This window comes from Haliaeetus albicilla, chromosome 29, assembly GCF_947461875.1.
Source record: "Haliaeetus albicilla chromosome 29, bHalAlb1.1, whole genome shotgun sequence".
Lineage (NCBI taxonomy): Eukaryota > Metazoa > Chordata > Aves > Accipitriformes > Accipitridae > Haliaeetus > Haliaeetus albicilla.
In genome coordinates, this window is record NC_091511.1 from 3,137,299 (window position 1) to 3,165,013 (window position 27,715).

General features: G+C 47.5%; 1 protein-coding gene, 1 long non-coding RNA gene and 9 other non-coding genes across 16 annotated transcripts in view; 1 reads left to right on the forward strand and 10 right to left on the reverse strand.

Annotated features, from left to right (window-relative positions):
- Positions 1-61, reverse strand: part of TRNAP-UGG (transfer RNA proline (anticodon UGG)) — a 72-nt gene extending 11 nt beyond the window's left edge. The window contains exon 1 of the tRNA in view: positions 1-61. This exon is cut by the window's left edge and continues 11 nt beyond it. This is a non-coding gene — a tRNA (tRNA-Pro).
- Positions 62-234: 173 nt separating this feature from the next.
- TRNAT-UGU (transfer RNA threonine (anticodon UGU)) lies at positions 235-307 on the reverse strand. Its single transcript has one exon. It is a non-coding gene; the product is annotated as a tRNA-Thr (tRNA).
- A 670-nt stretch (positions 308-977) lies between these two features.
- On the reverse strand, positions 978-15,844 carry LOC104316259 (E3 ubiquitin-protein ligase TRIM7). 5 transcript variants are annotated; one of them, XM_069774054.1, is made up of 9 exons: positions 15,502-15,754; positions 13,022-13,583; positions 12,097-12,192; positions 10,467-10,697; positions 8,289-8,311; positions 7,593-7,708; positions 6,729-6,764; positions 6,507-6,579; positions 3,622-3,759 (listed from the first exon to the last, which is right to left on the reverse strand). In XM_069774054.1, exons 1-8 carry the CDS (start codon positions 15,690-15,692, stop codon positions 6,533-6,535), a joined length of 1,302 nt encoding a protein of 433 aa, XP_069630155.1. In that variant the 5' UTR covers positions 15,693-15,754; the 3' UTR covers positions 3,622-3,759; positions 6,507-6,532. The 5 variants fall into 5 exon arrangements, with proteins under 5 accessions (XP_069630154.1, XP_069630153.1, XP_069630152.1 ...); XM_069774053.1 differs by lacking the exons at positions 6,507-6,579; positions 15,502-15,754 and adding an exon at positions 15,784-15,844 and having other exon boundaries at positions 978-3,759; positions 13,022-13,448; XM_069774052.1 differs by lacking the exons at positions 6,507-6,579; positions 15,502-15,754 and adding an exon at positions 15,784-15,818 and having other exon boundaries at positions 978-3,759.
- Positions 13,539-17,231, forward strand: LOC138682798 (uncharacterized). Of its 2 annotated transcripts, XR_011322722.1 has the most exons (4): positions 13,539-13,643; positions 13,912-14,019; positions 16,271-16,334; positions 17,030-17,231. It is a non-coding gene; the product is annotated as an uncharacterized lncRNA (long non-coding RNA). The 2 variants fall into 2 exon arrangements; XR_011322721.1 differs by lacking the exons at positions 16,271-16,334; positions 17,030-17,231 and adding an exon at positions 14,097-14,705.
- A 2,412-nt stretch (positions 17,232-19,643) lies between these two features.
- On the reverse strand, positions 19,644-19,716 carry TRNAK-CUU (transfer RNA lysine (anticodon CUU)). The gene has a single exon. It is a non-coding gene; the product is annotated as a tRNA-Lys (tRNA).
- Positions 19,717-22,063: 2,347 nt separating this feature from the next.
- Positions 22,064-22,136, reverse strand: TRNAK-CUU (transfer RNA lysine (anticodon CUU)). Its single transcript has one exon. It is a non-coding gene; the product is annotated as a tRNA-Lys (tRNA).
- A 314-nt stretch (positions 22,137-22,450) lies between these two features.
- TRNAE-CUC (transfer RNA glutamic acid (anticodon CUC)) lies at positions 22,451-22,522 on the reverse strand. Its single transcript has one exon. It is a non-coding gene; the product is annotated as a tRNA-Glu (tRNA).
- A 2,125-nt stretch (positions 22,523-24,647) lies between these two features.
- TRNAV-AAC (transfer RNA valine (anticodon AAC)) lies at positions 24,648-24,720 on the reverse strand. The gene has a single exon. It is a non-coding gene; the product is annotated as a tRNA-Val (tRNA).
- Positions 24,721-25,264: 544 nt separating this feature from the next.
- Positions 25,265-25,337, reverse strand: TRNAV-CAC (transfer RNA valine (anticodon CAC)). The gene has a single exon. It is a non-coding gene; the product is annotated as a tRNA-Val (tRNA).
- Positions 25,338-26,910: 1,573 nt separating this feature from the next.
- On the reverse strand, positions 26,911-26,983 carry TRNAV-AAC (transfer RNA valine (anticodon AAC)). Its single transcript has one exon. It is a non-coding gene; the product is annotated as a tRNA-Val (tRNA).
- A 544-nt stretch (positions 26,984-27,527) lies between these two features.
- On the reverse strand, positions 27,528-27,600 carry TRNAV-CAC (transfer RNA valine (anticodon CAC)). Its single transcript has one exon. It is a non-coding gene; the product is annotated as a tRNA-Val (tRNA).
- Between the last annotated feature and the right edge of the window lie 115 nt (positions 27,601-27,715).

Sequence of the window (27,715 nt, forward strand, 5' to 3'; positions counted from 1 at the left end):
GGATTTGAACCCGGGACCTCTCGCACCCAAAGCGAGAATCATACCCCTAGACCAACGAGCCGCGATAGAATCCCTCTCCCCGGTGTGGCTCTCGGTGCTTCGAGCGGGTCCGCCCCGGTCCCGGACTCCCCCCTCGGCCGCCACCCGCAGCTCCGCCCGATCCCGGCGTGGAGGAAAATGACGGTACTTTTGAGGAGGGGGGAAAAAAAAAAAAAAGAACCACAACAAGATCTCAGGCCCCAGCGAGATTTGAACTCGCGACCCCTGGTTTACAAGACCAGTGCTCTAACCCCTGAGCTATGGAGCCGGCGCAGGACAAAGCGGCTCCGCCGTGGTCACCAGGGGGGGGAACCCCGAAACTGGCTGCATCGCCCCCAAATTTCCATCACCCCCCAAAACTTGTCCTAGGCACCAGCCTGGGGCAGCTCCGCTAAACACAAGGACAAACAGCAGCAGCAAGGAGCACGGCGCGGCCAGAAACCATCAGTGTGTTGTACAGCCCATACCCCTATAACATCAAAAATTGGGGTTCAGCCCCTACGCTGAACCCCTACGAGAGTCGGGGTTCAGCCCTTGGCACCTCTAGCAGCATTTTTTTTTTTTTTGCAGGACGTTTGGCCAAAGTACAAGCAGCGAGGAAAGCTCTGCGTTGCTGCCAGAATAACCTGGGTGGTGATGCCCATTTCTCCTCTCTAAGGTTGTCTAAAGGCAAAGGTCGACTCGGTCTTTATCATTGCAGCCCTAATTTAAGGAATATGCAAATGTTGGGTTTGTGCTTAACATAAACATATGTGGGGGGAAAAAAAACCAAACCACACCAGTATATATATATGCCCTCACCCCAATACATACATGTTTTCACTTAAATTCTTTCCTTATACTTAAATTCTGAGCAGGACAATCCTTTGAACCACAATTCTGATGTTCTCCAGCCCATTAGCAGTTGGGAATAATAAACAGGAGAAGATGAGCACAGGTAGCACCTTCAAATTTTATTTCCAGCACATGGGCTAGGAACTATCTGGGAGGTTTCAAATCCGCTCAGGCAATGTTTTCTGCTTGCAGAAAGTACCAAAGTCGTTTTGGTTTGCTGGAGTAGCATTTCTCACATACAGACAAGACAAACACCAAGTCACGACATAAGAAATACCGTGTCTCCTGCTAATACCTTTCTTGTACTAGGGATTTTTATTTATTTATATCATTTCTACAGTGGCACAGCTTCAGCAGTGGGTGGAGCTTAGAAAATTCAGGCGTTTTGCTCACCTCTTCACAGCTTGACCTTTCTAAGAGTTGCTGCAGCTTTAAATAATATGGATTTAAAGCCAAACTCATTAAAAAAAAAAAAAAAAAAATAGACCTTCAGGAAACAACCCACCAGCTGAAAATGGAGATGTTCATGCCTAAACCAGTCACCCCCAGCTCTTTCTATGACTAATGGCATCTTAAATTCACCTGATCCTGCATTAACATATCTCACAGGAGATGAATTGTGCTTCATCTCCAGTAGCTCCTGGACAGATTTCCATTATTTGGGACAGAGCTAAGGGCTCAGCTGCGCACAGAGAAAACCTTCAATGGTGCATGCGAAGATACACCTGTAAGCCTGAGAAAAAAGCACCTCTTCACCAAGTTAGCAACATAAACATGGGTTTTTGTGGATTCACTCCACTTCTGGTCTGTTTGGGTTTTGATGTCACCCTTTGCAGGGTCACTTTCTAAGGTGGCCTTTGATAGACAGCATATCTTCACGACCAAGGGCACAAGCTGGTGGAAACCAATTGAAGGTGTTTAGGGCAACCACCCAGCTGCGCACACAGGATCTGTGTGCCCTGGGAGAGGGCTACAGCATTTTCATTTTATTCTGCTGCTGCAAAATGGATTTACTGCAGAGAAGGGGTTAAAACCCCTAAAACATAGGAAATGCACTTGTTCAACCAACAAATTGTTGGCATTGGAGGATCATTGGACATACGAGGATCAGCTATGCACAGAAATGTCTTTTTCTCATCTTAGAAACAGCCAGGACATGTTTTTCTTGACTGAAGAAAAGCTGCCCCCATTCACCCAACTATGTATTTCCTAAAAAGGACTAACATTTTCTAGAAAAGGTTTAAAAGCCAACCAAGATGCCCCAAAACCAGAAACCATATTTTTCATCACTTCAGACAATAATACGCTTATTATTTTTTAAAGGCTGCTTTGTTTTGGCAAAAGCAACAGTGAACAAAGCAAGCCACGTGTTAAACATTTGCTGTCTTGGCAAAAAGTGATGATTTCCAGAAAAAGAAAACAGAATACAAAGGTAAATGGGTGATTTTGCTGAGAACTGAGCAGTAAAGAGAGCCTAAGGAAATACAAGATTCTGCACTTGAAATCTTCATTACTATGGGCAAAGCAGGATAACCTTGAGGGGCTATTTTGAAAAGAACATCTACGTAGAGGGGATCTCAGGAGGAGTTACACAGGAGCATCAAAATTCAGAAACATGGGTCTTGCTCACATCCAGTAGGAGCAGTTAATAAGCCTAACTACCTCCTCCTAAGTCTTGTAGAAGTGAAGGCACCTGGGCAGGAGTTCCACTTTTGGCATGGAGGTGATGACTACAGTTTGTTGGGAGCAATAGCATAATAAAACAATAGAAAATCCCATTAAATTCACTTCAGAAGGAGCAAAACTTTCTAATTTGATTTCACTTGATCAAATAGAAAGGAGCTTTGCCTATTCTGTCTTTGGATGGATGTCCAATGTGTCCTGCTGAGTGTTACTCTCTCCACCTTTCCCACAGGACATTTACCCACTAAACATTTCATTTTTAAGTCATTGACACTTATAAAGGGGTGGAGGCTCCACTCCAAAACTTGTCACCAGCTCTAATATTGATCCTTAGGCCCACACAAGAAAAGAAAAATACCCATCCGTTATCAGACTTGGAGACAGAAACCAACTACCAGTGGTTTCCTTCTCACTGAAGAGATGAGTTGGTTCAGATGATGACCACAACCTTCTGGAGATTGCTGATGATTTCATTATCTGTTCTCTGTTTTAAGCTGATCTGAAGACCGTCCTTGTGATATTTTTCCCTGACTACCTGGTTGCCCATCTAGCAGCTATCTGCCTGCCAATGTACCAACAAACCAGACTGCGTGGTTGATTTGAGAGTCTCTTGTGCTCGACGCTGCTGCCTGGGCACCATCCAGTGAAAACCATGGAGACGGGTCCTCAGCGAAGCCCATGAGAAATCTCAGGGGCACAGTTTGATGTACGTAACAGTAGAACAGACCGAAAAGAGAGGGAACACCTTCTCCTGGAAGGCAACATTGAAGGTGAAGATGTGCTGCATGTTGTCAGCATTGTAGAAGGAGACTTCTTCCCCTTCGTAATCCAGGTACACCCTGACCTTACTGAGTTTCTGGCTGAGGCACAGCGGGGTACGTTGGGGTGAGGTAACTGCCCAGTAGCGACCTCCATTTTGCTGCACTGCCCAGATCCCTTCTTCGGGGGAAAACTGCGTCAGACCTTTCCTTCTGACAGACTCCTTGGCCACCCCGAAGGCCCAACCGTCCGAGGCCCCCACCTCCACTTCCCAGTAATGTCTTCCCGACTTGAAGCCTGTGGTAGCCAGCACCCGTGAGTTCGTGTCGAATCTCTTGGGGTTGTCGGGAAGCTCCTGTTTCCTACAGCCCATCCTCACGCTCTTGAGGTCTGCAGAGAGGATGAGGAGGTGGTTTGCCGAATCAGGGTCCAGGGTCAGGTCCTCTGTTGATGACAGCAGTGACAGTGATAGTAACTCAATAAGAATTTTTTGACAATTAAAAGTCCAAACTGGGGATGTTTTTATCAGTTGCTGAATCACATCCCAACCTCAATAACTGCTCCTTTTCAGCTCCCCGGACAGTCTGTGGTGAAGGAAAGCCAAGTTCAGACCCTGGCTTGGCTTTGAGGTTCTTGAGATGCCTCCTTTCACCATTGACTCTGCAGGAAGCCTAGAGGCTTGGGACTAATTTTAAGAGGAGTAATTTTAGATGTTAACAAATACGTTGCTTCCCTCTACCCACACACAGGGACAAGCTACATGTGGTTGGTGAGGAAGGTCCCAGTGAAAGATATGGGATGAGCATCTACCTCACCTTTTCACATCCTCACTAGGCATTAAGTCCCACCAGGTAAAGGTGAAGAACAACACAGCAAAGCAAACCATGGCAAATGAGGACCAAGGTCTGGTTCAGGATATCCTAGAGGGAGACCTACAACTGCATTGTAGTCTTTGGCTCTCTGATCAGCTCAGCAACGCCACCAGCCAGTACCCCCCACAAACACTGACCAGGGGGGACTCATCTGTGCTCCCACAGTGACACCCCAATTCCCTTCATGGAAGGGCAAAACTCATGCTGCTGCTGCTAAGAAATGGGGTAACAACAACAAAAGGACATTAGGAGCAAAGAACACAATAAAACAACATGCAAATGATTAGCAATTATGTACAGTAAAAATGGACCTTAGATCAGGACTTCTTTTCCAAAGAAATTGATATTTTTTTTCTTTTTGTTTCTGGCTCATCTAATGCACCACACACAAGATGGGGTATGCACACCTCTCAGATCATAAATTGCTGAGTATCTGTCCCCAAACTACCCCATGATGACAAGTCCTCATGGAAAGCCATGATCTAAGGTCAACTTTACACACCAGATCACATCTGGACAGCCCAAAAGAAACATGCATGTAGATGAAGTTTGATACTAACATCTTTTCCCCTTCCAAAATCAGGCTCAAAGGAAACAGCGAGCACGCTAGTGACCTCAAATTGTGGTTGTAGTCAGCAAAGTTGCCTTTGGGGGCATCTAAGATAGAATCTTAGAAGCTGAAACATGTTGAATGCTGCACCAGAGTTTATTCAGCTAAAGGTCTTTATGCTCTTTCAAAATCCATAGATTTAGACCTGAAAATTGCATATGAAGTCCAAAAAGACCCATGATGGGATTGAAAGCTTCATGGTGTTTCACAGGGGTCAGAAAAGTGATAGCAACCACAGGAAATGGTAAGTCCTTTTTTCCTTCAAAACTTAAGCACCAGGTTCCTCCCCAAAACTGGGTGATTGGCTTTAAAATAACTTCTCCTGCCTTTTGCACTATTATATCAGACCAAGAGGTAGGTGCTTTCAAGGTGTCTATTAGCAATAGTTAGGGGAAATGCACTGATGAGCAAATTTCCTTGATGCCAATCTTTTCTTTAAAAAGTGTTCTCCTTCCTTCCTTTTGCATCTCCAGCTGCTGGAGTGATTAGGACTTGGTTTAAGCTTCAACTCAGCTGCCAGGGGCTGTGACTGATGATTGGGTTGATTTAAAAAAAAAAGAATAATATGACTCCAGGAGCTCAGGTGTCATATTAAAAAAAAAAAAAAAAAAGCATTCAAAGCTCTTGGAAAAGATGAACTAAGGCAGTCAGAGGAGTGGGATTCAACAACTGCTACAGGGTTTTGGCTGGTCTCTTCCTCACCCCTTGACCCCCCAGCTCTCTGCAGCATAAGCCTTGGCCCAATCTGCTTGCAGAGGGATTGCTGGTATAGTGCGCCAGCCAAGTTATACCTCTACACATGCACACGCACTACCACGGACATGCAGTGAGTGTCATTTTGCCATTCGGCTTTTAAACGGTGGTCATCAGCCTTTTTTGCCAACCCCTTAGCATTTTCCAGAGGTGTCTGGGGATGTTTGTGAGCAGTCTCGCCCCCCCCTAAGCTGCATGGTCCTTGGAAAGGATCCAACCCATGGCTTGTCCTCCTCTGCTTTCCCCAAGGGGTTTGCAAACCCCACGCTGAAGACTACCATCTTGAAAGCAAGAATAAGCCGTCTCTTCTAAAAGAGGGCTTTGCTTTGCTGGGGTAGTTCTGGCTGGTCTGGGCATGGCTATGGAACCTTCACATCAAGGCAGCTGGAGGATGGGGGCAGATTTTAACAGCACCTGCCCATGCCTTGCACCCACTGCAGCGCAAGGTCAGAGGGATCAAGGTGGTGCCAGAACCACTGCAGAGCTCATCACTGTGGTTTCCCGGTTCACTGGCATTCCCCTGTCCTCACTGCCACCAATGAAGCAAAGGAGAGGCTTGTCCAGCATTGAAAAAGTCAATCTGGGCTGGTTTTGCAGGTTGCAAATTCATGACCTCTCATGTGAACTGCTCCTTTGCCAACCCTAGGAGAGCTGGTGAGCAAGTCTTCTCCAGCTTGGCATGATCTGAAAGCAACTGCCTGCCCACAGCCACAATTTCAACAACTTTCTGCAGAATTTAAGTCATCTGACTTTGCGCTGGAGTAGATTGTGGAGTGCTCACACCCTCCATCCCAAACCCCAGTGGAAATAGGAGCCTGATCACAGGCCACAGAGCAAATCCAGCAGACTTAAAGCAAGCTGTGGCTTGAAAGGGTACGAAACCATTTTGGGGTTCAAATATCTGTTCTTTCTGTTCCGCACTGTAGTTTTGTTAAGTGTAAACAGGCAGAAAGGACCTAGCTTAGCTGTCAGATCCCCGGCGTCAGCTAGAAAAATCGTCTTTTGACTCTCGAACTGAGCAGGCTGGATCTGGAAATCATCGAGAGAGAAGAAATTAAAAAAAAAAAAAAATCTAGAGTGCCTTTTTTCTTTTTCCCCCTCTCTTTGGCTTTGCAAAACACAACCACAATTTAAAGTCTTTGCTCCAGGGCGCTATGTCTTAAATATATTCCTTTTACCTTTTTCACCTCTTCCCAGTTCATCTTGCAGGTTTTCTGAAAAGAAGAGACAAGCAAGTAAATGGCAACACCAAGAGAGCCAGAGGGAGCCACAAAATCTCCTTTATGGGGACCTTTACACCCACACCACATTGCCAAAGTGCCGTCTTTGCCAATGTGGGACTCGACAGGGAACAAGATCCGAGGATGGAGCAACGCCAGCTCCCACCAGCTTGTGCAATGGGGACAAGCAACAGGGGAAATTCCTGCTAAATATATTCTAATTTTTGTTGTTGCTGTTGTTTTTAAAAAAAGCTTCTGGACAAGAGAATTTGTTTAACCCTTATTTATCGTGCTTGCCATATTTTGTTCTCCTCGTTGCATTGTGAGTTTCAAACTTGTAGTACAATCTTTTAAGCCAATTATTGCTCCAGGGTGTAGTTTGCATTTAGGAATTTTTCTCTTCTAGGTCTGCTCTTTCTGGTGCTTGTTTCCTTTCCGAATCCCTCAGCACCATCTCGTGGCTTTGCTGCGTTGCTGCAAGGGGTTTGTTAAATGCAAAGCTTGGCTAGCCCGGCCTCAAACTATTCAAGATGTAAAAATCGCAGGGTTTATTGCGCTAAAATTGATGTGCCACGTTCAGGTTTTTCCCTCTTTAATAAATCCTGCAACTCCTTCGCTGGCAGGGTGAGTGTCCTTCTGTTCATGCACATCTCCAGAAGTCCTTTCCAACACAATTTATTCTTCTATTTTAGTACTGCTGGCCAGGCATGTGCTAAGGGACCTTGAGACATCTGCAGCATCCCCAGCACTCCTCATCCCTTTTCCCCGACACCTGGTAAAGGCCAGGCCTATTTTAAATGCCCTGGTTTCATTTCCATATACCTCTGAATTTCTTTAAGACTTTCTCAAGGACAACGGTCTTGAGGGAGAAATTGCAGATGTGCATTTTCATATCTGTGCATACTGGCACAGGCTTCTGGCACTTCACATCATCACTTCTGCAAAGAAAAAAGGTAAAAACAATAAGAAAATCATTGCTATTCCCCCCCTTTCCTTTTCATTTGTAGTTGGTAGTGTGCAATGCTCCCACCCCATCCCACCAGCAGTCTGTCCAAGTGCTCAACATCACATTGCGAGGATCACTCATGGATTTCAACCTGCCTGGGCTCAGGACACCAGGATTTACATGTCAACTTTGAAAACCCCCTTGGCTGGTTGTTGGAAAGGGTGTACTGGGTTACAACCACTCAGCTGCTCCTGCTGCAGCTTGAATTTCATTTTTGGAGCTTAAATGATGCCTAAACCATTGCCCTGGGTGAATTACATATCAGGCAAATAAGATAACTTGGGGTTTCTGGTCTCGCTTGACCTTTGAAGAAACCACCTGGTAGGAAAAGACTTGGTGATAATGCTAAGTTTTCCAAGAAGCTGGAAGAGACCCAGGGCTTGCTCTGAGTAGGGAGGCAAGCTCCGTCTACCCCAGTGCCTCCCTGGGCATCTGGGCTGCAAACACTGACCTTTGAACAGTGCTGGCGGGGGAAAAAAGTGTGAAGGAAGGGGAGAAGCAGCGCTCCATACCTGCTTATGATGTTCATAACATCCTAGAAAGGAAAAAGAGAGAACATGTGAAATCATTGTGCAATGTGTCCTATGTCTCCCCTGGCTCAGAGACCACAAGAGCAATTCCCCTTCATCAAACCCAACCACAATGTCCACCCCTTATGGCTGCGACAAGCAGGCATGGATTCATGCCTCAGATGTTTGCTTTCAGCTTTGGAAGGCCACAGTCCCACCAAATCCCACCGAACTATCTGCAGCAACTAAAGGCCCAGCTGCTTCTGGGGGGGACCAAGCCTTTCAAATGCTCCTATGCACAATACTCCAGGTTTATGCCCATAGAATCATGATGTGGTTTAGCTTGGAAGGTGCCTTTGGAGGTCTTTTATCCAACCCGTTGCTCAAAACATGCCAGCTTGCCCAGGGCCTTGCCCAGGTGAGCTGGGAGTATCTTCTAGGGTCGTGACTACCAAAACCTGTTTTCTATTCCATTATTTGACCATTTTTGTTGTGAACCCAGGTGTAGGCATCTGGGAGCCTTTGAGATGCTCTAAGGATCTCTCTTCTGATCTCCCACTGCTGAGAAGTCCTATCAAGCTGTCCCATGTGAAGTCTTGAGATACAGAAAGATACCTGCAAGTATCCACCTGCCTAAGAGCCAAAGGGACATCATCTGCCATAACTCAGCCACCTAGAAAGCTGGCATTAAACTTGCACATCTATGTCTCCATGATATCTGGGCTTCCACGGTCTAGTGACCACCAAGAAGAGTTTAGGGTACCTCCAGGGGGTGAGTCATCCAACCCTGGGATGGATATTCCGACAGTGGAAATTATTTGCCCTCAGGAAGGGTGGATTATGGAGGTAAATTATAGGTTAAAATACCCTCAATAGCTAGTTGCTACAAGGCAAAATTTCGCTGAGATGAAACGCACGCTCAGTCCAGCCCATGACACTGTTTGCCCTTTCTGATGCCTTTAAAATAATATAAAGAAGGGCATAAACCATGGCGAGCATGCTGGGCATGATTCAAACGCAATGCAAAGCCGTACCCATCTCCAAGGGAATAAGAAAGGACTCTGGAGCTGGCTAAGGATTTCCAACATGGCCTTTTAAGAAAAAATCACCTATTTTTACAGGATCATTTTTGCATGCAGTGGTGACAGCTGAACAAAGACCACATTAAATGAATTTTCCACCCATAGCCAAGTACTGAAACCATCTGCAAATATTTACGGTGCTTTCAACACTCCCTTGGAGGGAATTTAACTCCATCCAGATCTATGTGCATCAGAAGCACAATCTACTTAGTTTAATCAAAACATTGTCAATTAAAAGAAGGTCACCCATTAGCCTTTTGCCATTCGGTGGGGTACAGGACTGCTTGATTTTGGGATAGGCAGCTTGGGTTTGTTTTTCAAACTCCACTTCATCTGCAAAGGAGACTTTGGGTAACAGGGAGGGCTGGATTGGCTCCAGCTTCTTTCTTTGCAGTGCAATCAATACCTGGACTCCATCAGCTCTCTCCCTCATACTTTCCAGCTTGGTTAATAGCTCATTTTGACTTGAAAACCCAGCTCTGCTTTCGGGTCCCAGCCAACCTTCTGCAGCCAGAACTCCGCTGCGAAAACTGGCAAGGAGCCACATCTTGCTAAGCCCAGCTCCATGTGCTTCTATACTAAACTCCATTCCAAGCCCTCACCAATGCCTCTAAGCTGGAGGAGTGGACATCTGTGACTTGGCATGCCACAAACCTTCAGTGCTGCAAACCCATCAAGACCTGAATTTGCAAAAGGATTTCCTCCGTTTAGGGATCTAGCCAGTACCCCTGTGGTGGATCTTCATGCAAGGTCTAATTCAGCTCTGAACACATTGAAAAGGGAATTTATGGGTGCTAGAAAGGTCCAGACAAATTAATGGAAGAAAAATTTATCAGAGACTATTAATTATGAAGAGTACACCTCTGTTTCAGGATGTTCCTGAGCCAGAGATAGTTGCTGTGTGCTATTGCTGGTGTAGCAGAGCTCAGGACACTCAGACACTACCATGCACTATCTGCTCATTACAGGTGTTAAAAAAAAGAACAAAAAAAGACTTTTATCCTCAAAACACCTCTACAGGATCCAGAAACACAATAAAAAAGGATGAAGAAGGGACAAGACTGAGACCTGAAGGCTCCTTTCATCACAAACATCTCACCTTGAGGAACTCAAGCATGGGCTGCTGGATTTTCTCCTCCAGCTCCGTGATGAGCTTGTTGAGGAGTGTGATCTCCTTGGAGAGGTCAGTGATGTTCTCATTCTGCCTCTTGGCAATGTTCTTCTCCATCTTCTCCAGCTGCCCCAGGAGGATGTGCTCCTGGTCGTGCAGGAACTGCCGCAGCCTCTCGAACTCCAAGAGCAGCTTCTGCCGCTCATTCTCAATGGTTTTCTGGGAACAAAATGCAGCAGCAAGGGTTTTAAACTGGTGCAATGATTTTGGGGTGGAGAGGGGCCACCTGGTGAATTTGGAGCACCTGCCAGTGTCATTGCTGCTGCTTGCTGGCAAGACCGGGTGCCTTCATCTGGGGAGGGATGAGGAGATATTGCATCCAGCATGCCTGGACAAAGGCCTTGAAAAGCGGTGGGGATGGGAGAGCAAAGGCCATGGGCAGATGCTCCACAAACAGCCATTATCTTCATTGCAGCTGTGTCCCCACACCCTTTTCTGGAAGGAAGAGGCACCAAACCATGTCTGGGGCAGGTACCTCAGCTCCACAGCAGATCTCAGGTGGTTTTTCTTTCCTACACTGGACATGTAGGCTTCCTTTTTCTTCCTTGGGGTGATGGGGAGTTAGTCAGCACTCAATGAAGCAGAGGTGGGGATCGGTGGCCAAGAGGTTTCCCCAGTCCCTGTCACCATCTGCTGGTCCCACCACCCAAACTGGGAGAAGGGGTCGTGTAGGAAAATGCACTCAGAGCAGCATTTCTCCCTCCCTGGGGGCATCTATATGTTCAGATAAACCCCAGACCCTGCCTTGTTGTGATCTCCTGTTTATCAGCTCTGCCAATATTCCAGTTCCTACTTGGGTTGTCATCACAAGCAAACAGACAAGTCCCCCTTGAGACATAGCCCAGGGGCAAATGGGAACATTTTGCTCCAGGAAATGCACGCTTTGGTAGCATGGACAAGGTTGAACATGTTTTGGTTGCTTCACTCTACCCTGCCTTTCAGCACAGGTCCAACAGGTCCACCTGGCCCTCAAAAAATGGGCCTTCACGCTCTGCCTTTTGCGTCATGTATGAAACCATGGCTTTTGGCAGGCTGGTGCTATTTCAAGCCCTGCCAGCTGGAAAAAAAACCCAGCAAATTGTAGTAATAACCCTGTTGCACAGGGATGATAGAGCAGAAGCATGGGTTGAGGGTGGCCTGATGGTGTTTGTCCCAAGTAGGGGGGGACATGAGCCACTCAAAGCCACTTGTCTGGGGGGCCATGGTCCAGGAAGGGTGTTATTAGCAGGGGGAAGGATGTGCTGTCTTCTTCTGCCCCAAGGACAATGAGCTGAGGAAGAGGAGGAAGAGGGAGGAAAGGTAGAGGAGAGTCCTACAGCCAGCCTAGCTCTCAGTGATGCTCCAGCACCCATCCCCTTGGCCTGCTAAGACAGTGGCTGATGTATTACCAATCCTGGTGGTGAAGGAAGGAGAAAAACATCCATTTGCCTTCTTCAGGCACTGACAGAGCAGTGGTAAGGAGGAGAGGGGGCGGCTTGGTGGGTCCTAGCCCCCTCCACGCATCCCAACCTGGATCCTTGTCCCCACTACCCCAGAGCACTGCATTGCGGACACGCACCAACAGCTCCTGGGTTTTCTTATCATCATTCACTTTAAACTCCAGCAGCTCTTGCCTCTCCTTTTTCAGGAAATCCAAACGTCCCTGGATTTTCTCCTAGGAACAAAGAAAGAAGATATTACTGTTTTTTCTTTCTTTCTTTTGCTGCATCTGGTTTCCTTTTCTGCATTATTCTGCCTGCACACAGCTTGTTCTTTGCAGCCATGCAAAGACAAGCAGGATTGCAAGGAAGACACAGGGACACTCTCACCGGGTGAGCAATCTGGCTCAGCTCTGCCCACATTCACCCGGACACCCACGTTTGCAACTCCCAAGGACTGCCACAAACTCACGCGCATGCAGCGAACACAAAGAAAGGAGGCAGAGGATGCCAGGGGAGGGTGCATGCACTGTTTTCATCAGCTGCTGCTACCACCTCCCCCACTTTTGCTCTTGGCACAAGCAAAACTCAGCCTGGCTTTAATCAACTTAGATTCATCTTTGGATGCTCGCCCAGACCTATAACAGATGTGGGTGTTTGCTCCGTCAGCTATTACCCTACCGATAAGGTGGGTGCCCACAGGTAGCATTTGCAGCGTGATGCTCGCGTGGCTCAAGCCCAGGGCTTTTGCAAGTGCTTGCATGGGAGAAACTCTGTCTCACAGCCGTCTGGCTGCCCTATGTTTAATCCCACGCTCTCCCCAGCTGCAGAGATTATGTGAATGCATGAGAGGGTTTTGCATATCTGGAGAGGAGACAGGTTTTCCAGGTCTTTGGAAGGCTACAAAGCAGCAGCCGGCTCTTTGCAGGGTGGCTGAGCATGGGAAAGCCAGGTGACCGCGCGGGGACTCGAGCGAGCACAAGCACACAGTGCAACGCATACTGCCATGAGGCAGAAGGACCTGGGGGGGTCTTCCTCAGGGCATGCGGACAGACAGACATGTACCTTGTACTCCTCAGATGCCTCATCGACGGGTACCACAGCATGCGGACGGTGCTCCCGGGACCTGTCACACACCACACAGATGGTTCTCCGGTCGTCCTTGCAGTAGAGTTTCAGGGCTTCCCTGTGCTTCGTGCAGAGCCCGTCCTCCTCGGCACCCTTGGCCCCGCGAAGGGTGAACTGGCTGATGATCTCGGACATGTTTGCCAGCTGCCGATTGGGTCTGAAGCTCTTCTGCTGGAAGACCTCTCGGCACTGTGGGCAGGGGAAGTCCATCTCTAGGTCCTTCCAGCTTTTGATGATGCATGCCCGGCAGAAGTTGTGCCCACATTCAATGGACACTGGATCTTTGAAGAACTCCAGGCAAACAGAGCAAGTGGCTTCATCCTGGAGATTGCCAGGCAGAAACACCGCCGCCATGGCCTCTCTCCTGCGGGCAAGGACTGATTTCACTGGGGCTGGATGCAGAACATGAATGCTTGGCATCCAGCCCCGAGTGGGCGTTCCTCTTCCAGGAACAAGCCCGCTGCCCGAGGTCACTCCTGCAGTGTCTGGTTTCTTTAAACTGGTAATGAAGACCTCAGCATTAGGAGACAACACATAGGTGAAGGAAAAAGAAAGCAAGGTACATCCCTGCCCTTTGCTCCCCCCCAAATACTAGGCTCCCTATCTTTTTTTTCTTTTTTTCTTTTTTTTTTTTGTAGGAGGGAGGTGGGAAAAGGGAAATCATTTGGGATATGGCCACCAATTCTGGGTCTCGTTGCTTTTTGGCTGACCTGGTGCTAAATGCAAGATCTGAATCCTGAGGCTTGTGTTTAGCAGCTGCTCTAGGCTCTGATCCAGGTAATCATCTGAGCTCTCATTAAAGACCCATTTCTCCCTTGATGTTTCAGCCTGGGACTCAGATGACTTGGTTGAGCTCCAGGGCTCAACAGGGACCATAAAAAGCAACAGGAGAAAGGGAATACACAAGGATGCAAAGTCCATATCTAGATCTGGGGGTGAGTTTCCCAAATCCATAAAGATTAAGCTCTGGACTGGGGTCCTGCATCTCAAAAAAATACTTTTTGTCTTCCAGACACATTGTGTGCAGCTTTGGAAGTCTTGCATTAAATGGGAATGATAATTAACATATGAGAACCTTCCTTGGCTGTGGTTTATCTATAGCATGGTCATGTCCACATCAGCAGCTCACCAAAGCTCTTGTTATGGAGAACAGAGATAAAAGTGAATGACAGTCATCTAGTTACTGGTGTGTGTGTGTCACATTACCATCAACAGAGAAATGCAGGCAGTTCTGGAGAATTATAATCTTCTCCTACTGAGGACTTGAAAACAAATCAAGTGATCCTATCCATAAATGCTGGTTTCAAAGTCAGCCCAGTTGATCTGACACATCCAGGTTGAGATCTTTCCCTTGGAGACATCTGGAGCTAAGGGGAGACAAACCCCAACTCCAGAGGTTGTGCTGGAGGAGTTACATTAGCAAAACTAGTCTTGGTGTCCTGATGCCAGGGGTTTGCAAAGGGTTTCTGATTTGTATTACAGGTTGCATTCATCCTGATACCTTTGCAGTTGGGGAAAAAACACTGAGGGGGGTATCCATCCTCCACTTGAACCTCTTTTGTAACTTTAAAACTTTTCTGGCATTCACATTTTCTAGCATCTGCTAAACAGGAGCATCAGACTTCAGGCATGCATATACTGCTAACCCAAACTCACTCATTTGGGACTAGAAATGAGCTTTTTTGTGTCAGTTTAAAGGCAATTCTGGACTTGGAAAGGAATCCCTCATCTTCTCACAGGACAATAAAATCTAAATACCGGTGCTTGCTATGACCCACGTTAGTTTGTGATCAGAAATAAGACAGAACAAATGACTCAGGCGAGTAGCAGAATATATATATATTTATATGTATATATTCACACAGAGACTCATATATAGAGAGGGCCATATATATGTGCACGCATATATCCCTTTATATGCAATTATACCCATTTATATGTACACAGTTCCCTATGGAAGAGGAATTTTTCTGCAGACAACCATTTCCAGCTCTGTGCATATTTATCTACCTACCCCTTCTCATATAAATTGATATATATTTGTAGACGCATGCACATCACTCCCTGTGGAAGGGAAGTTGCTTTCTCTTCCACCTTCCATTTCTCTTGATCTGCAAATAAACACAAACTATATACTTTTTCCCATGTCACGCATACATTTTTGATTACATATCTGCAGAGAGAAAGGAAGAGGTAGTGGTCTATGAGCTGGAGAGAAATCCATATGCTATCCAGCGATGCATAAATAGCAAAGAAAAAAAAAGAGCAAGACACCTCAACAGAAGCAATGGGCAGCCCCGTGGGAAAAACAGAAGGAGAATAAGGTGGGTATAGGGAAAAAAAAGGACAGACAACCTCTGGACAGACAGACAAGTGCATCCCACTGCCCTCCCTATTCCCCAGCTGACCCTGCATACCTCGGAGCGGAGGCGTATGAAAGGGGCATCCTCCCGAATCGCCCAACCTTTTGCATTGGGAGGGTGCTAGTGGGGGGCAGGTGGGGGGTGAGCCTGGTGGTTGAGTGGTCCCAGTAGGAAGCAGCCCGCGGAAGTCGTTCCACCATGCTCTGACGAAGGAAACCAGCCCGAGCCCTGGATGCCTCTGACATTTTGGCGCTGCTCAATCTCCTGCTCCTTCCCAGCCCTTGGTTGCCCCATTTGTCCCCTCTGTCACCCCCCCACCCCCCCCATCTCACTTACCATTCCTTCCCCTCCCCCATTGCATCTATCCTGGGCACCCACCGATCTCTCTTCCCTACTCCTCCTCCTCCTCCCCAGCTGCTCCAGCTCTGCTCTCCTCCTCTGTGCCAAAGCTCTTTTCCCTGCCCGGAGCCAGGATCACATTTCTAGCACCTCCCTCCACCTGTCTCCAAGCCCAGACCTTCTCCACAGGGTCTCTGCAGCCCTTTAACCCTTTCCAATGCCCCATCCCTCCTTCCAGAGGAGCAGGGGTGCTCAGGAAGGAATGAAGCTTTTCATCCCTCCTCCAAAGCCATCAATGAATGATTTATCTCCCAGCTCATATTTGGGGCAGCAACATGCAAAGAAGGGCAGAAACATCTCCTGCAGGACATCTCCCACCTACCATGGGTGACTTGTTTAGTTAAGGAGAGGTTGGGATATCCAAAACAGTGAGGAGGAGGGAAAACAAAAGGAAAACGCAAGCTAATAACATGGTTTCTTGCAGGACTGGCTTTTGGTACCAAACCATCCTGGGGCTGATCATCCTTTGGAGTTTTGTCCTATGTTAGGTGAGTCCAAGCACATTCAAGCTCTCATGCCTGTACTTCCAGGTAGGACATGGGTGAGCAATCACTGTCCTGCACTGGCTTTCCCCCTGCTTACCCCAAAACTGGACTCTGCTACAGGACCGGATGGAAGAGATTCAGGGTCAGTCCCAAGGCTGGAAAGGGTCTCCTCCAAACTTCCCATTCCAGAAACAAGTTGGAAGTTGAACCTGGCTCCAGAAGACACCCACATTCGCACAAGGAAGAAGCCCCCACAGCCACCTAGGAATCTCTGCAGCCATCAGTTTATCTGCAAAACAAACTCTTCAGAGGGTAATAATCAAAAGGAACATCCCTCTGCTCCCCAGTGCAGTAGACAGGATTTTTTTATCTTCATTAAAAAAAACATGATCTGTCATTCAGCTAAATAACTTCTTGCAGCACTGAATTTCTTAGCTACAAATGCCTCAGACAAAATAAACCCTCTTTTCCCTTTCCCCCCTCTCCCTTGTGCTGCAATAAGACAGAAAAAGTCCAAAACACCCATTTTCCTAGACCAGAGAGTAACAGCAGAATCTCCACCTCCACATGATTCCCACGCTTTATGCTCACAGTTTCTTCTCCCACCACAGACGTTTTGCCCTCATAGATATGGGTGAGGCTAAAAAAAGCTCATTTATTTTAAAACTGCCTATAATGCATTGCCCTCTCCTCTTCAGGGCCTTTGGGCTGCAGGCAGCAACTACAGGTGTCCTGAACTGATCAAGCTGTTCCTTTAGATTTCATCTGAAGTCAACAGCAGGAGTTTGGTACCTCCTGAAGGGCCATTGATTACATTAGATGGATGTACATCCAATGGATTACATTGTCTACATTAGATGGATGACTCAACTTCTGTTGACTAGTAAGGGAATTTTAGGTTAGCACAGATGAAATAAATAACTAATATCTATTAGATATACATGTCCTTTAATTTCTCTTTGCTTCCAGTGGCTCCCTGATGCTCTCCTTTGCAACCCTTGGTGAAAAGTTCCCAACAAAGAAGTTCCCAGCCTTGCACTGTAGAAAAAAATGGCATGCAACCAGGGGAAAGCACCTTGGCTTGCCCTTGGGGTTTTAGTAGCAGGATTATGTTCAGGGCCACAAGCTGCTTCCAGACCACCAGGAATGCTGAGTCTGAAGAACTGTTAATAGGAGAGTCTGTCTGGAGCAGGAAAACATTCACACGAGCCAAATTCAGCTGCCAGTTATAAGCCTGCAAGTTTATTGCTAGAGCTGAAACAAAATAAGGCCAGATGCACAGGGGAGCCCTGCAGACAGAGCGGGTCCAACCATCCTAATTTGGTTGGTGATAATCATTCAGGATTAAATTGAGGACTCCTAGCATTGAAATGGCTGGACCACATCAGTAGCCCTGATCCTGTCTCCACTGCAGTCTAGTCTGTGGGGTCCTCATCCCACTCTTCATTGCAGAGGTCCGTCTCGCAGCAGGAATACCGGGATGTCAGGCGGGACTCTGCATCGGATGCCCGTTCTCGGCCACAGTTCATTGCAGAGGTGCAGCCTTGCTGGTAATAGAGGGTCACCTTCCCTACAGAGGTGGTGGGCAGAGAGGGACCATGGTTAGAAGCAAGCAGTATTAACTAATAAAAATCAGCAGTGGGCTTTGGAGTGACCAGATGAGAAACTAGCCCCTTAAATAGCGCACCCAAATGAAGTCAGACCTTGCTTGTTTTAATTAGGAGAAAGAGCTAAGTGAGGCATGTGCACACACAGAAAAAACCCACATGGCTTCTTCAGGACACAGCCTCTTCTTTGCCTAAAAGGGACTTTTTTTAACCATACATAGGGCAAACTCAATTGAGAGAAGGAATTTGGCCCCTTGTCTTAGCCCTTTCCCACATCAGGTTCATCATTGCATCCTCATTCATTCTGCAAATCAATTTGGTTTTCCAAAGACAAGGACAACCCACACTGAACCAAAGGAAACAAATGGCTTTGACACCCCCACACTACGTACCCAGGGAGGTTTTAATGATGGCACATTTCTCCCTTCGCTCACAAGTGGTTTCATTTTCTCCCTGGAAACATCCAATGAAGGGAATCTTGTACTTGCAGACTTTGCATTGAAGAGCCTCAACTGCAGCAGACAGAGAAGAGGCAATGAACCTGGGGCTCCGTTCTGCAGAGCCGTGGGGAGTTTTGCTTCAAACACCCCTACGATAAGGTGGGGGTGACCCCAGAGAAGATGTAGAGCCCACCAGGGAAAGGACCAAGTGTCACCTTCACTAACAGACCTGGTAATGAGAGCCCTCATCCGTAGAGGAGAGGCAAGTGATGCCTACAGACACTTAACCCTTCTTGGCAGAGCTTTGCAGACAGACATGGCCTTGGGTAAACAAACCACACTATGGACCCACAGAGAATAAATGTGGATGTGGGCTCTGGGGTGGGGTTCATCCAGCTGAAATGGGGTTCATCTACAGCAAGACCATCACAACAGCTCTCTGGGGAAGAGCAGGTGCACATCTAGCCCAGGATCCAGCAACCTACAGCTGAAGCTCCTGGCCCAGAGGAGGTCTCTTTGGATTTAATAGCTCCTCTGGGAAGTGAGTGGAGAGAAAGTAATTTTCATTCAAGCAGTGATGAAAACAGTTGCGGAGATTTCTCTCCACTGACTGTAGACTCGGAGCAGATGACACACAGCTCACACAGTGACAACCTTGCAGACATCAAGAGCTTGGCAAGACCCATCCAACCACCATCAGATATTCCCTTGCCCTTTATTAAATCCCATTTAACTGTGACCCTCCACTTACCAACTCCAATGCACAAGACAAGGGTCAGCCCCATGAAGAGCACCTTCATCTTGGGAAAGGGGACAGATCCTGACCTCCCAGCTGTACCTCAGCCCAGCACAGGGTTACCTATGAATGAGAATGGCTCAGGCAGTTTATTAATCCCTGTAAGGAGTTTCCTCAGTGATCAGCCTTCTATAGCAGGTGGAAAACCAATCAGGCAAAAACCTCATAGTATGGATGTTTGTGATGTCCCTTTTGGGGCAAAACAAGTAGAGAAACTTGAAGCACATTATTAGAAAAACCTCAAGCACCTTAAAAAGCTGAAATACAGGCAATTCCACCTTTTTGCTCTATTAATTTTATTAGCCATGCTTTTAAGGCAGAAATCTCCCAAGTGAATTAAATGATATTATGAGAAAAAACCCCACATTTCTTTATTTCTTAACATGCTTCCACCTCTTGCTTAGACGTAGCACCGGCAAATGTCTGTACCCAGAAACAGGCAGGTTTGGGAAAGGGAAAAAAATTTGAGCGCCCAACGTGGGGCTCGAACCCACGACCCTGAGATTAAGAGTCTCATGCTCTACCGACTGAGCTAGCCGGGCTGCAAAAATCTTTTATTTCCACTATTTTTTCTGGCTGAAAGTGTAAATTCGGTGCTGATTTAGTAAAGTGCCCCATTTCACAAGTATAAAAATAGGGGTATTCAAATAAGTGGAAGCTCTTCCCTGGGAGATTTTAAGAGGGTGTGTTGGGATGGTGCCAGCGGGCACAAAATGCAGAAAGAAGACACAGAAAAGTCCCAAAGCAAAACCCCAAGAGAGGGTCCCTTACCAGACTCTGCTTTCCCCTCCAAGGTCCGAGCATCCACCGTCCCCATGTCCCCACTGCCTTTATTCCTCTCCTGCGCTTGGGCTGACCCAGGGCCTGAACGACCTCAGAGCCAACGGGGGATATTGTTTTGCGGGAACAATGCTTCTGCTCGCACCTGGGCAAACACAGCTCCTCACTGAGCCCGGACAGACCTTCCAGGACATGGAGTCATTCATTACATTGGTGAGTCTACAGGCTGTCAGGTCCTTTAATCTCCCTTTGTGCAGAGAAACAAAGTTGGGAGCTGGGGGTGAAGTCAACCCAGGGTTAACTCTGCAGGAAAGACCCAAAGAGGGTCTTTATAGACCTCTGAGTAAGCCTATAGCCCTCCTCTGCTTGTGAAGGAGCACCTTCACAAGTACCCTTTTGAGACTAGCTAATTGGGGTTTTCCTCCACAAAGAGCACCAATAACAGGGGTAGAAGGACCTGCCTCATCTCATTTGGGGGTCCTGCCAAAAAGAAAACCCTCCCTACACTCTTCTCTACCCATCTCCCTCTTCAGCTTCACGTTTAATCACACTGATTTATCCCACTGGGTGCAGTTTTTCATGGATCAGAGAAGAGACTGAAAAAAAACCAAGGGCTGGGAAACATTCACCTGATCCTGGAGCCCATTTCTCCTAAGCTTGCAAGTAGGACTTTGCATAAGAGAAAGAAGTTTCAGCACTTCCCATTCTCTCCTTTCCTTGCCTATATTTTTCTGGTTTTAATTTTCTTATCCAGCCTTTCCTCAGCTGAGCTACTCCATGCATGGGACCTGGAATAGCTAAAACATGCTCTTCTCACACCCCTTCTAGCCAAAGGCTCCTGTGGACCAGGATTGTTGGCTTCCTTTAAAACACAGATGGGTGGCAGAGCTGCATGAACTGCTCCATTACTCCATATGGAGCAAACAAGCTTGTGCCATGGCCTTGATGGGACATGGGTAGCTGAAAGCCAGTTGACAACTCCTGTGGGTGGATGCTTGCTTAATGCAACAAGAAGTGCTCCAAGAACCAACACAACTCATGGACAACAGGTGCTTGAGAAATATGGCTCATAACAGAGCCTGGAGGCTGGTGTCCACAGTCAGATCTCTTTTCTGGAGGGTTTAAGCTGCACGGTTACGGCCTTAAGTAATGACATGTTTAATTAGGACATGATTCTAAGAAACCTGCCTACCTGCTCTAAGTTATTTCCAAGTCCTTTGGCTTCACCTGTACCAATCCCAACACAATGTTTATGCAGCTGTTCTTGTGCTGACAGCACAAATACATGATACCTGCATTTTCTCAAGCATGAAGCCAAGCTCAACTCCTCCAGGCAGCCAGAACCAAAGAAAAGTGGATGAAGTTCCCAGAACGTTGGGTCCTTGCATGAGTTCAGTACTCCTCCTGGTCCAGACAACTCAGGAGAGAAGTATTCTGTAATACTTTCCTACTGTGAAGCTCAACTTGGTCTCGTCTCTGCTGTACAGCACTGTTCACCCTGCTCTTACATGTGATGCATCCTCTGCTGCTGAGCAAAAGGCTTATATCTAAACCAGAAGGGATGCTCTCAATCTATGGCATTAAATATAAGAAAATAGGGTATTAAATATTGTGGGGGTTCTGTGCTAAGAAGCATTGTGCTGTAAACTGAACAATGTGGATTTCCTGGGATTTATCAGGTACTTTGAGAACATTTGGTACAGCAGGTAACACCTTGTTGTTCACCTGGGGTTGGATTTGCTCCTATTTATTACCTAGTTCCAGTCTGGAGAGGTTTACATGGCTCAAAGACTGCATAAAGCAATAATAACTAACAACGTTAGGGCTTGATATAACAGCAAGTAGGAATCACTCTACAATACTGGAGGTGGAAGGAAAATTTAAAACAGAGACAAATGATGGCAAGGTTGAGAAAGACAGCAGATAGAAGGCATTTTTCATCTTTTCAGAGGAAGGGAAAGCCACCCTGACTCCCATATGATACTGGATTTGTGGGGAGATGCAGCTCCTTCCCCTCCCTTTCCCATGACACCTCCCAGCGTTGGTGCTCCGGCCCGCGTGAAACCGCCCCAAAATTTTTGGTAGGAGTGAGGCTGAGGAAAAGTGGAACGCCCAACGTGGGGCTCGAACCCACGACCCTGAGATTAAGAGTCTCATGCTCTACCGACTGAGCTAGCCGGGCCCTGGTGAATTAAAGGATGGTGCAACTTCTGAGCATCAGCGCAGATGCAGGCAGTGCGGTAGGCGGGGGGGACCTGGGGGGTTCGTCTCAGGAGAGAGGCTACAGCCGGGAAAGCTCCAGACTGGCAGATTTGTTTTATTGCTTCTGCTGTGGCTGCTGGAATGCCAAGTCCCCTTTGGTCTGCATCCAACCAGACCCTGCACCCACACCCGGCAGCGCTCGGCCGCCGAACAACGGGGGGGGGGGAGCTCGGGATACTCCGCGTCGCTCAGCTAGTTGGGGTAAACAAATAAAAAACACCATAAAAATCACTTTTCCCTGACCGGGAATCGAACCCGGGCCGCGGCGGTGAGAGCGCCGAATCCTAACCACTAGACCACCAGGGAGCTGTAAGAGATGGGTTTTTCCTCCCGGATATAACGGCAGGTATGGGGGGCACAAAAGTTTCAAGTTGCATTTGATGTACAGGAGGGTCTCTGCCTGTTTTCCTCCTCCTTCCTTTAGCAGCTAAATGGTAAAATCCTCCCAGGCCAACACATCCTTGGATTTTTCTCCTGCTGCCATCCAGCGGTGGGCCCTTCTCAGTGGATTCTCCAACACCTGGGAGTCCAGAATTTACCCCAGAAAGGTCTTGCCACCAAATGCCTTTTTTCCCCCCCTCCTCCTGGGGACACCCTATCCTCAAACACGTGGGGTTTCTGTCTGGTCCTATCAGAAGCGTAAGGTTTTCCCAACTTTCCAGTTGCTGGATTCATCTCCGTGCATTCAACTGGATGGAAAACACCCCAGAAGCCACAAGTTCCTCCACTTCTTGGGTGTGATATAAGGGTGAAAGAGAGCAGATTACTGGCAACTCAGTAGCTCTATAAAAAAATAGAGAGAGCTGTGGATGAAGATGTTGCTGCAAGGGGATCAGTCTGATCCTTGGGATTCAGGTCATTTACTGCTTTTTCCCGATTTTTAGGCATCTTTCCCATGTTTGATTACAGTTCAGTCATTACACAGAACTCTTCCTCCAACTACTGCACATGGACCTCCAAATTTTACAGGGAAATCTCCTTTTTCAAAGAGATTCACTTCAACTCCTAACATGCCACACTACAGGTAACATTATATTGGCACATATCTGCAATTGGAATAGAAATAAGACTGGAAGAGGATGAAAACAGTTCAGCAGAAAAAGTGCTGCAGTTTCCCCTGCCAGGCTCTTTATATCTGACTTTCTGGAAGAATGGAAATATGAACAGCAAAGAGCTTTAACAAAAGCCACATGGCGATGTAGGTCAGCAGAGATGCAGCAAGGAGGGAAAAGCCCAGATTTAATGACAGTGGGTTGTGCTCCAGAGAGTTAATTGAATGTGGAGCTGAGATTTTGGCTGCTGTTCTAGGTCATGTCCCAAGAACAAATAATTCCATCCAGAAGCAGGAATGCATGACTGCAAAGTCTCATCCTCCACACAGTCTTATTTTTTTTAACCTATTCGTGGGATGAATTAATGCAAAATGTGTCAGGGGGAAGGGAACAAATTTGTTGCTTGGTTTTGAGCACAGCAGAATCATCTCTTTGGGTACAATATCCAGGAATGGAGCTGAGCCATGAGACAAGCATGGGAGGAAATTCAACCTGGACAAGAGAGAAGCTGGATGGGAGAGTAAAGATGCAAAAGGAAGAGCTGAGAAATATTTAAGTAATATTTAAGTCAGAGAAATAGCAGCATCCCAGGAACAAAACCAATGTCGTGCAGAGACAGCACATTCATCATTATGCAGCAGAAAAAAACCTACACCCTTGGCATATAACCCCCAATGCTGGATAATTCCCACCCTGGGCTCTCTAGTCATGGTCTGTCCCATGGTACCTGAATGAGGGCAGCAGGGAAGTCTGGGGGCAGGAGGTAAGGTTGAAAGCAAGCTGGGAATACAGCCTATGGGGTGGATCAGCAGTGTCCACAGCCATACAGGAACGCTCCTCCAAAGCAGCTTACAAAAAAAAGTGAATGTTTCAGGACTGAGCTTAAATAGAGCCCCTGGGGCATGAGCAGGGGGTGGGGATGTGGGGGCTTGGGGGTGTCCCAGGTGGGGATTTTCAGGGCCACTAATGCTCATTAGTACCTTCAGCTGGGCATCTGGTCTTTCCACATTAGGAAGAAGGGCTGATGGTCCCCAAGGGCACAGCAGCATCCCTCTGTGTCAGGTCAGGACATTACAATACAGTCTTCTTTCCGTGTATCATGGCAGATGATGGAAAAAGATGAGATCTGATGAAGCAGCAGGATGTAAATGCAAATTCTTCCTCTCTATTCATGTGAAAAAGAAAATGCCCAAAATTATGGATGTAAAAGAAGTGCTGTGACAAAGAAGTCACCCCACGCCCTCCACTGATCTCAGGTTCAACACCAACCCGAACTCAGCACGACATTCAATCTCAAAGAGCATATGGATGTCCTTTATAAGCACATTGCAGACAGGGGTGGAACAGAGTAGAGGACAGGAAAAAAAACCCCAAACCTGTGTTTCTGCCTGGTTTCGAACCAGGGACCTTTCGCGTGTTAGGCGAACGTGATAACCACTACACTACAGAAACCTGGAAAAGGTCCTCCTGGGGGCCCTATTTCTGGAAATGCAGAATGAAAAGGTGGTTTCACTGAGTTCTCCCCATTCCCAGGGATGCTCCCCACATCCGTTTGCCCTTTTTTTCCTTCTTCTCACTCTTCTGTTTTCCCCCTCATCTTCCGGGAACAACAAACACAAACACTTCTCCCTTCCCCCTTGGCCAACACCCGTACGGGCCGGCCAGCCTTCTTCATGAGCTCCTGAGGGTGCTCAAAGCAAGGCACACAACCAAGGGAAAGCCAACACGTGCTGCTTCTGACAGACTGAGGGAATTCCCCGCTTCAAGATCATTTTGAAGGGACGAAACGCACCGTGAAGACGCCTTCCACAGGGATACTCCAAAAAGGACCAGGAGTCCCCAGACATTGCTTTGCAAGGGGCAGGGCCAAGGTCCCTTCTCCAGTTGGCCAAACCGGAGCTAAATGACACGCGGGTGTCATCGTCCTCGCACACAACGACCCAACTCCTTTGAGAGTTGTAAGACAGGGAGGGAAAAAACATAAAAAGTGCTGTGCTGTTTCTGCCTGGTTTCGAACCAGGGACCTTTCGCGTGTGAGGCGAACGTGATAACCACTACACTACAGAAACGGGGTGAAGTGGGGGTTTTGTGCCCTATCCGGAATGGGGTGGACCCCCTTTCCCCCGCTGGCTGCTCCCCAGCACCCCAAGCCCCTCTGGGAAATGCACTCCTCTCCCACGTTGCTCCCCTCAGCCCAGACCCCAAAACCGCTTCGGTTCAGACCGTTTGCTCTGCCTGTTGCTCTCCACTTTGCGGAGCATCACCCCAAAGCACGGAGCTGCCCCGCTGCCCGCAAGGGTGTCGCACGCTCGGTCCCACGTTTGCCTCACACGCAATAGGTCCTTGGCTCCAAACCGGGCAGAAACAGCCTCATCTTTTTCCTGGAAAACACTCAAAACCCCCGAGCCCCTTGCTTCTGCTGCCCCATCCAGAGACAACACGTTGGTGCCTTGATCAGGCGTTTCACCTGATGTGGTCTTGGGCTGGGTTTCTCCACAAGAAGGCCCAAGAGAAAGAGACGGGGTTGGTTCTGTTGCTGAATATTACTGCCCCTTTTTGCAAGAACCAACGCACTTATACGCATATTATACACACAGATATATTTAAAGTTGTGCGTATAGGTGTGTGCAGGAGGTAGAAATAAACAGATGCCTGTAAAGTTGAAAGCAGACGACGTTTATTGCTAAAACACACACATATTTATAATTACATATTCTGCAAAATCACTGTACATGCGTATAAACAGAAGACATAATTGGTTATACCAACTCTGTACACACGCATAAACATAGGACATAATTGGTTATACCGACTAAAACATGCGAAACTTGTCTCAGTCTAGTTGGTCAAGATAAACTGCTGAATTGAGGTTCTTTGTGCCAAGTTCCCTTTACCATGGAATGCGCACCTGTGTTCTTCTAATTGGCGTCTTTCTTTTTTTGTCTTCTTGTTTATTCTGTTCAAGGTCTTCTAAAGGCGTCTGGAATGCTCTTGCGACTGCTAGCTAAATATGTGTCCACAATTCCCCCTTTTTTGTTTTTCGTCAGTTAACACCTGCTGTATTGCCCTTTGCAAAGATCTATGAACACAATTAATTAAACACGGTAAAAGCAACATTATACCTAATAAAATACATAAGAATAAACCCCCCCCGATTTTTAACAAAGATACAAACCAACTCCTAAGTCCCCATCCTGCAGCTAAATGCTCTAAGCCGAAATGACAGCTTTCTTAATTGCGTTAAAGCTCTTGCAGCTCCTTCTTGCCTCTGCGGTTCTGTTATCTTGTTTATTAATTGCTCCACTGTCCAAGTTCCTCATGTCCGTTGTTCTTCTGGTGGTTCAAAGTCCGTTCATACTGCAGCTGGCACGTACTCCGGCCCACTCATGCTAACTGCGGCCTACTTATGCTAACTCTAAATATTCAGGCTCAAGGAAATGTCCCCCATTTTCCATTAAATCTCCCACAGGTGTGCATCGTGATATAGAAAATTCAGGTTTTGAGAGCAGGGGCGTCCCTTGTTGCCTTTAGTTTTCCAGGCGTGCTGCTCTGGGTTTGGAAGCGGTGTGTTGCTGCAGGGTGTGAAGGAGTGAAAAACGAAGGAGATGCTTTAAAAGCACCCCAAAAGGCCCCCCAAACCTGTGTTTCTGCCTGGTTTCGAACCAGGGACCTTTCGCGTGTTAGGCGAACGTGATAACCACTACACTACAGAAACCTGGAAAAGGTCCTCCTGGGGGCCCTATTTCTGGAAATGCAGAATGAAAAGGTGGTTTCACTGAGTTCTCCCCATTCCCAGGGATGCTCCCCACATCCGTTTGCCCTTTTTTTCCTTCTTCTCACTCTTCTGTTTTCCCCCTCATCTTCCGGGAACAACAAACACAAACACTTCTCCCTTCCCCCTTGGCCAACACCCGTACGGGCCGGCCAGCCTTCTTCATGAGCTCCTGAGGGTGCTCAAAGCAAGGCACACAACCAAGGGAAAGCCAACACGTGCTGCTTCTGACAGACTGAGGGAATTCCCCGCTTCAAGATCATTTTGAAGGGACGAAACGCACCGTGAAGACGCCTTCCACAGGGATACTCCAAAAAGGACCAGGAGTCCCCAGACATTGCTTTGCAAGGGGCAGGGCCAAGGTCCCTTCTCCAGTTGGCCAAACCGGAGCTAAATGACACGCGGGTGTCATCGTCCTCGCACACAACGACCCAACTCCTTTGAGAGTTGTAAGACAGGGAGGGAAAAAACATAAAAAGTGCTGTGCTGTTTCTGCCTGGTTTCGAACCAGGGACCTTTCGCGTGTGAGGCGAACGTGATAACCACTACACTACAGAAACGGGGTGAAGTGGGGGTTTTGTGCCCTATCCGGAATGGGGTGGACCCCCTTTCCCCCGCTGGCTGCTCCCCAGCACCCCAAGCCCCTCTGGGAAATGCACTCCTCTCCCACGTTGC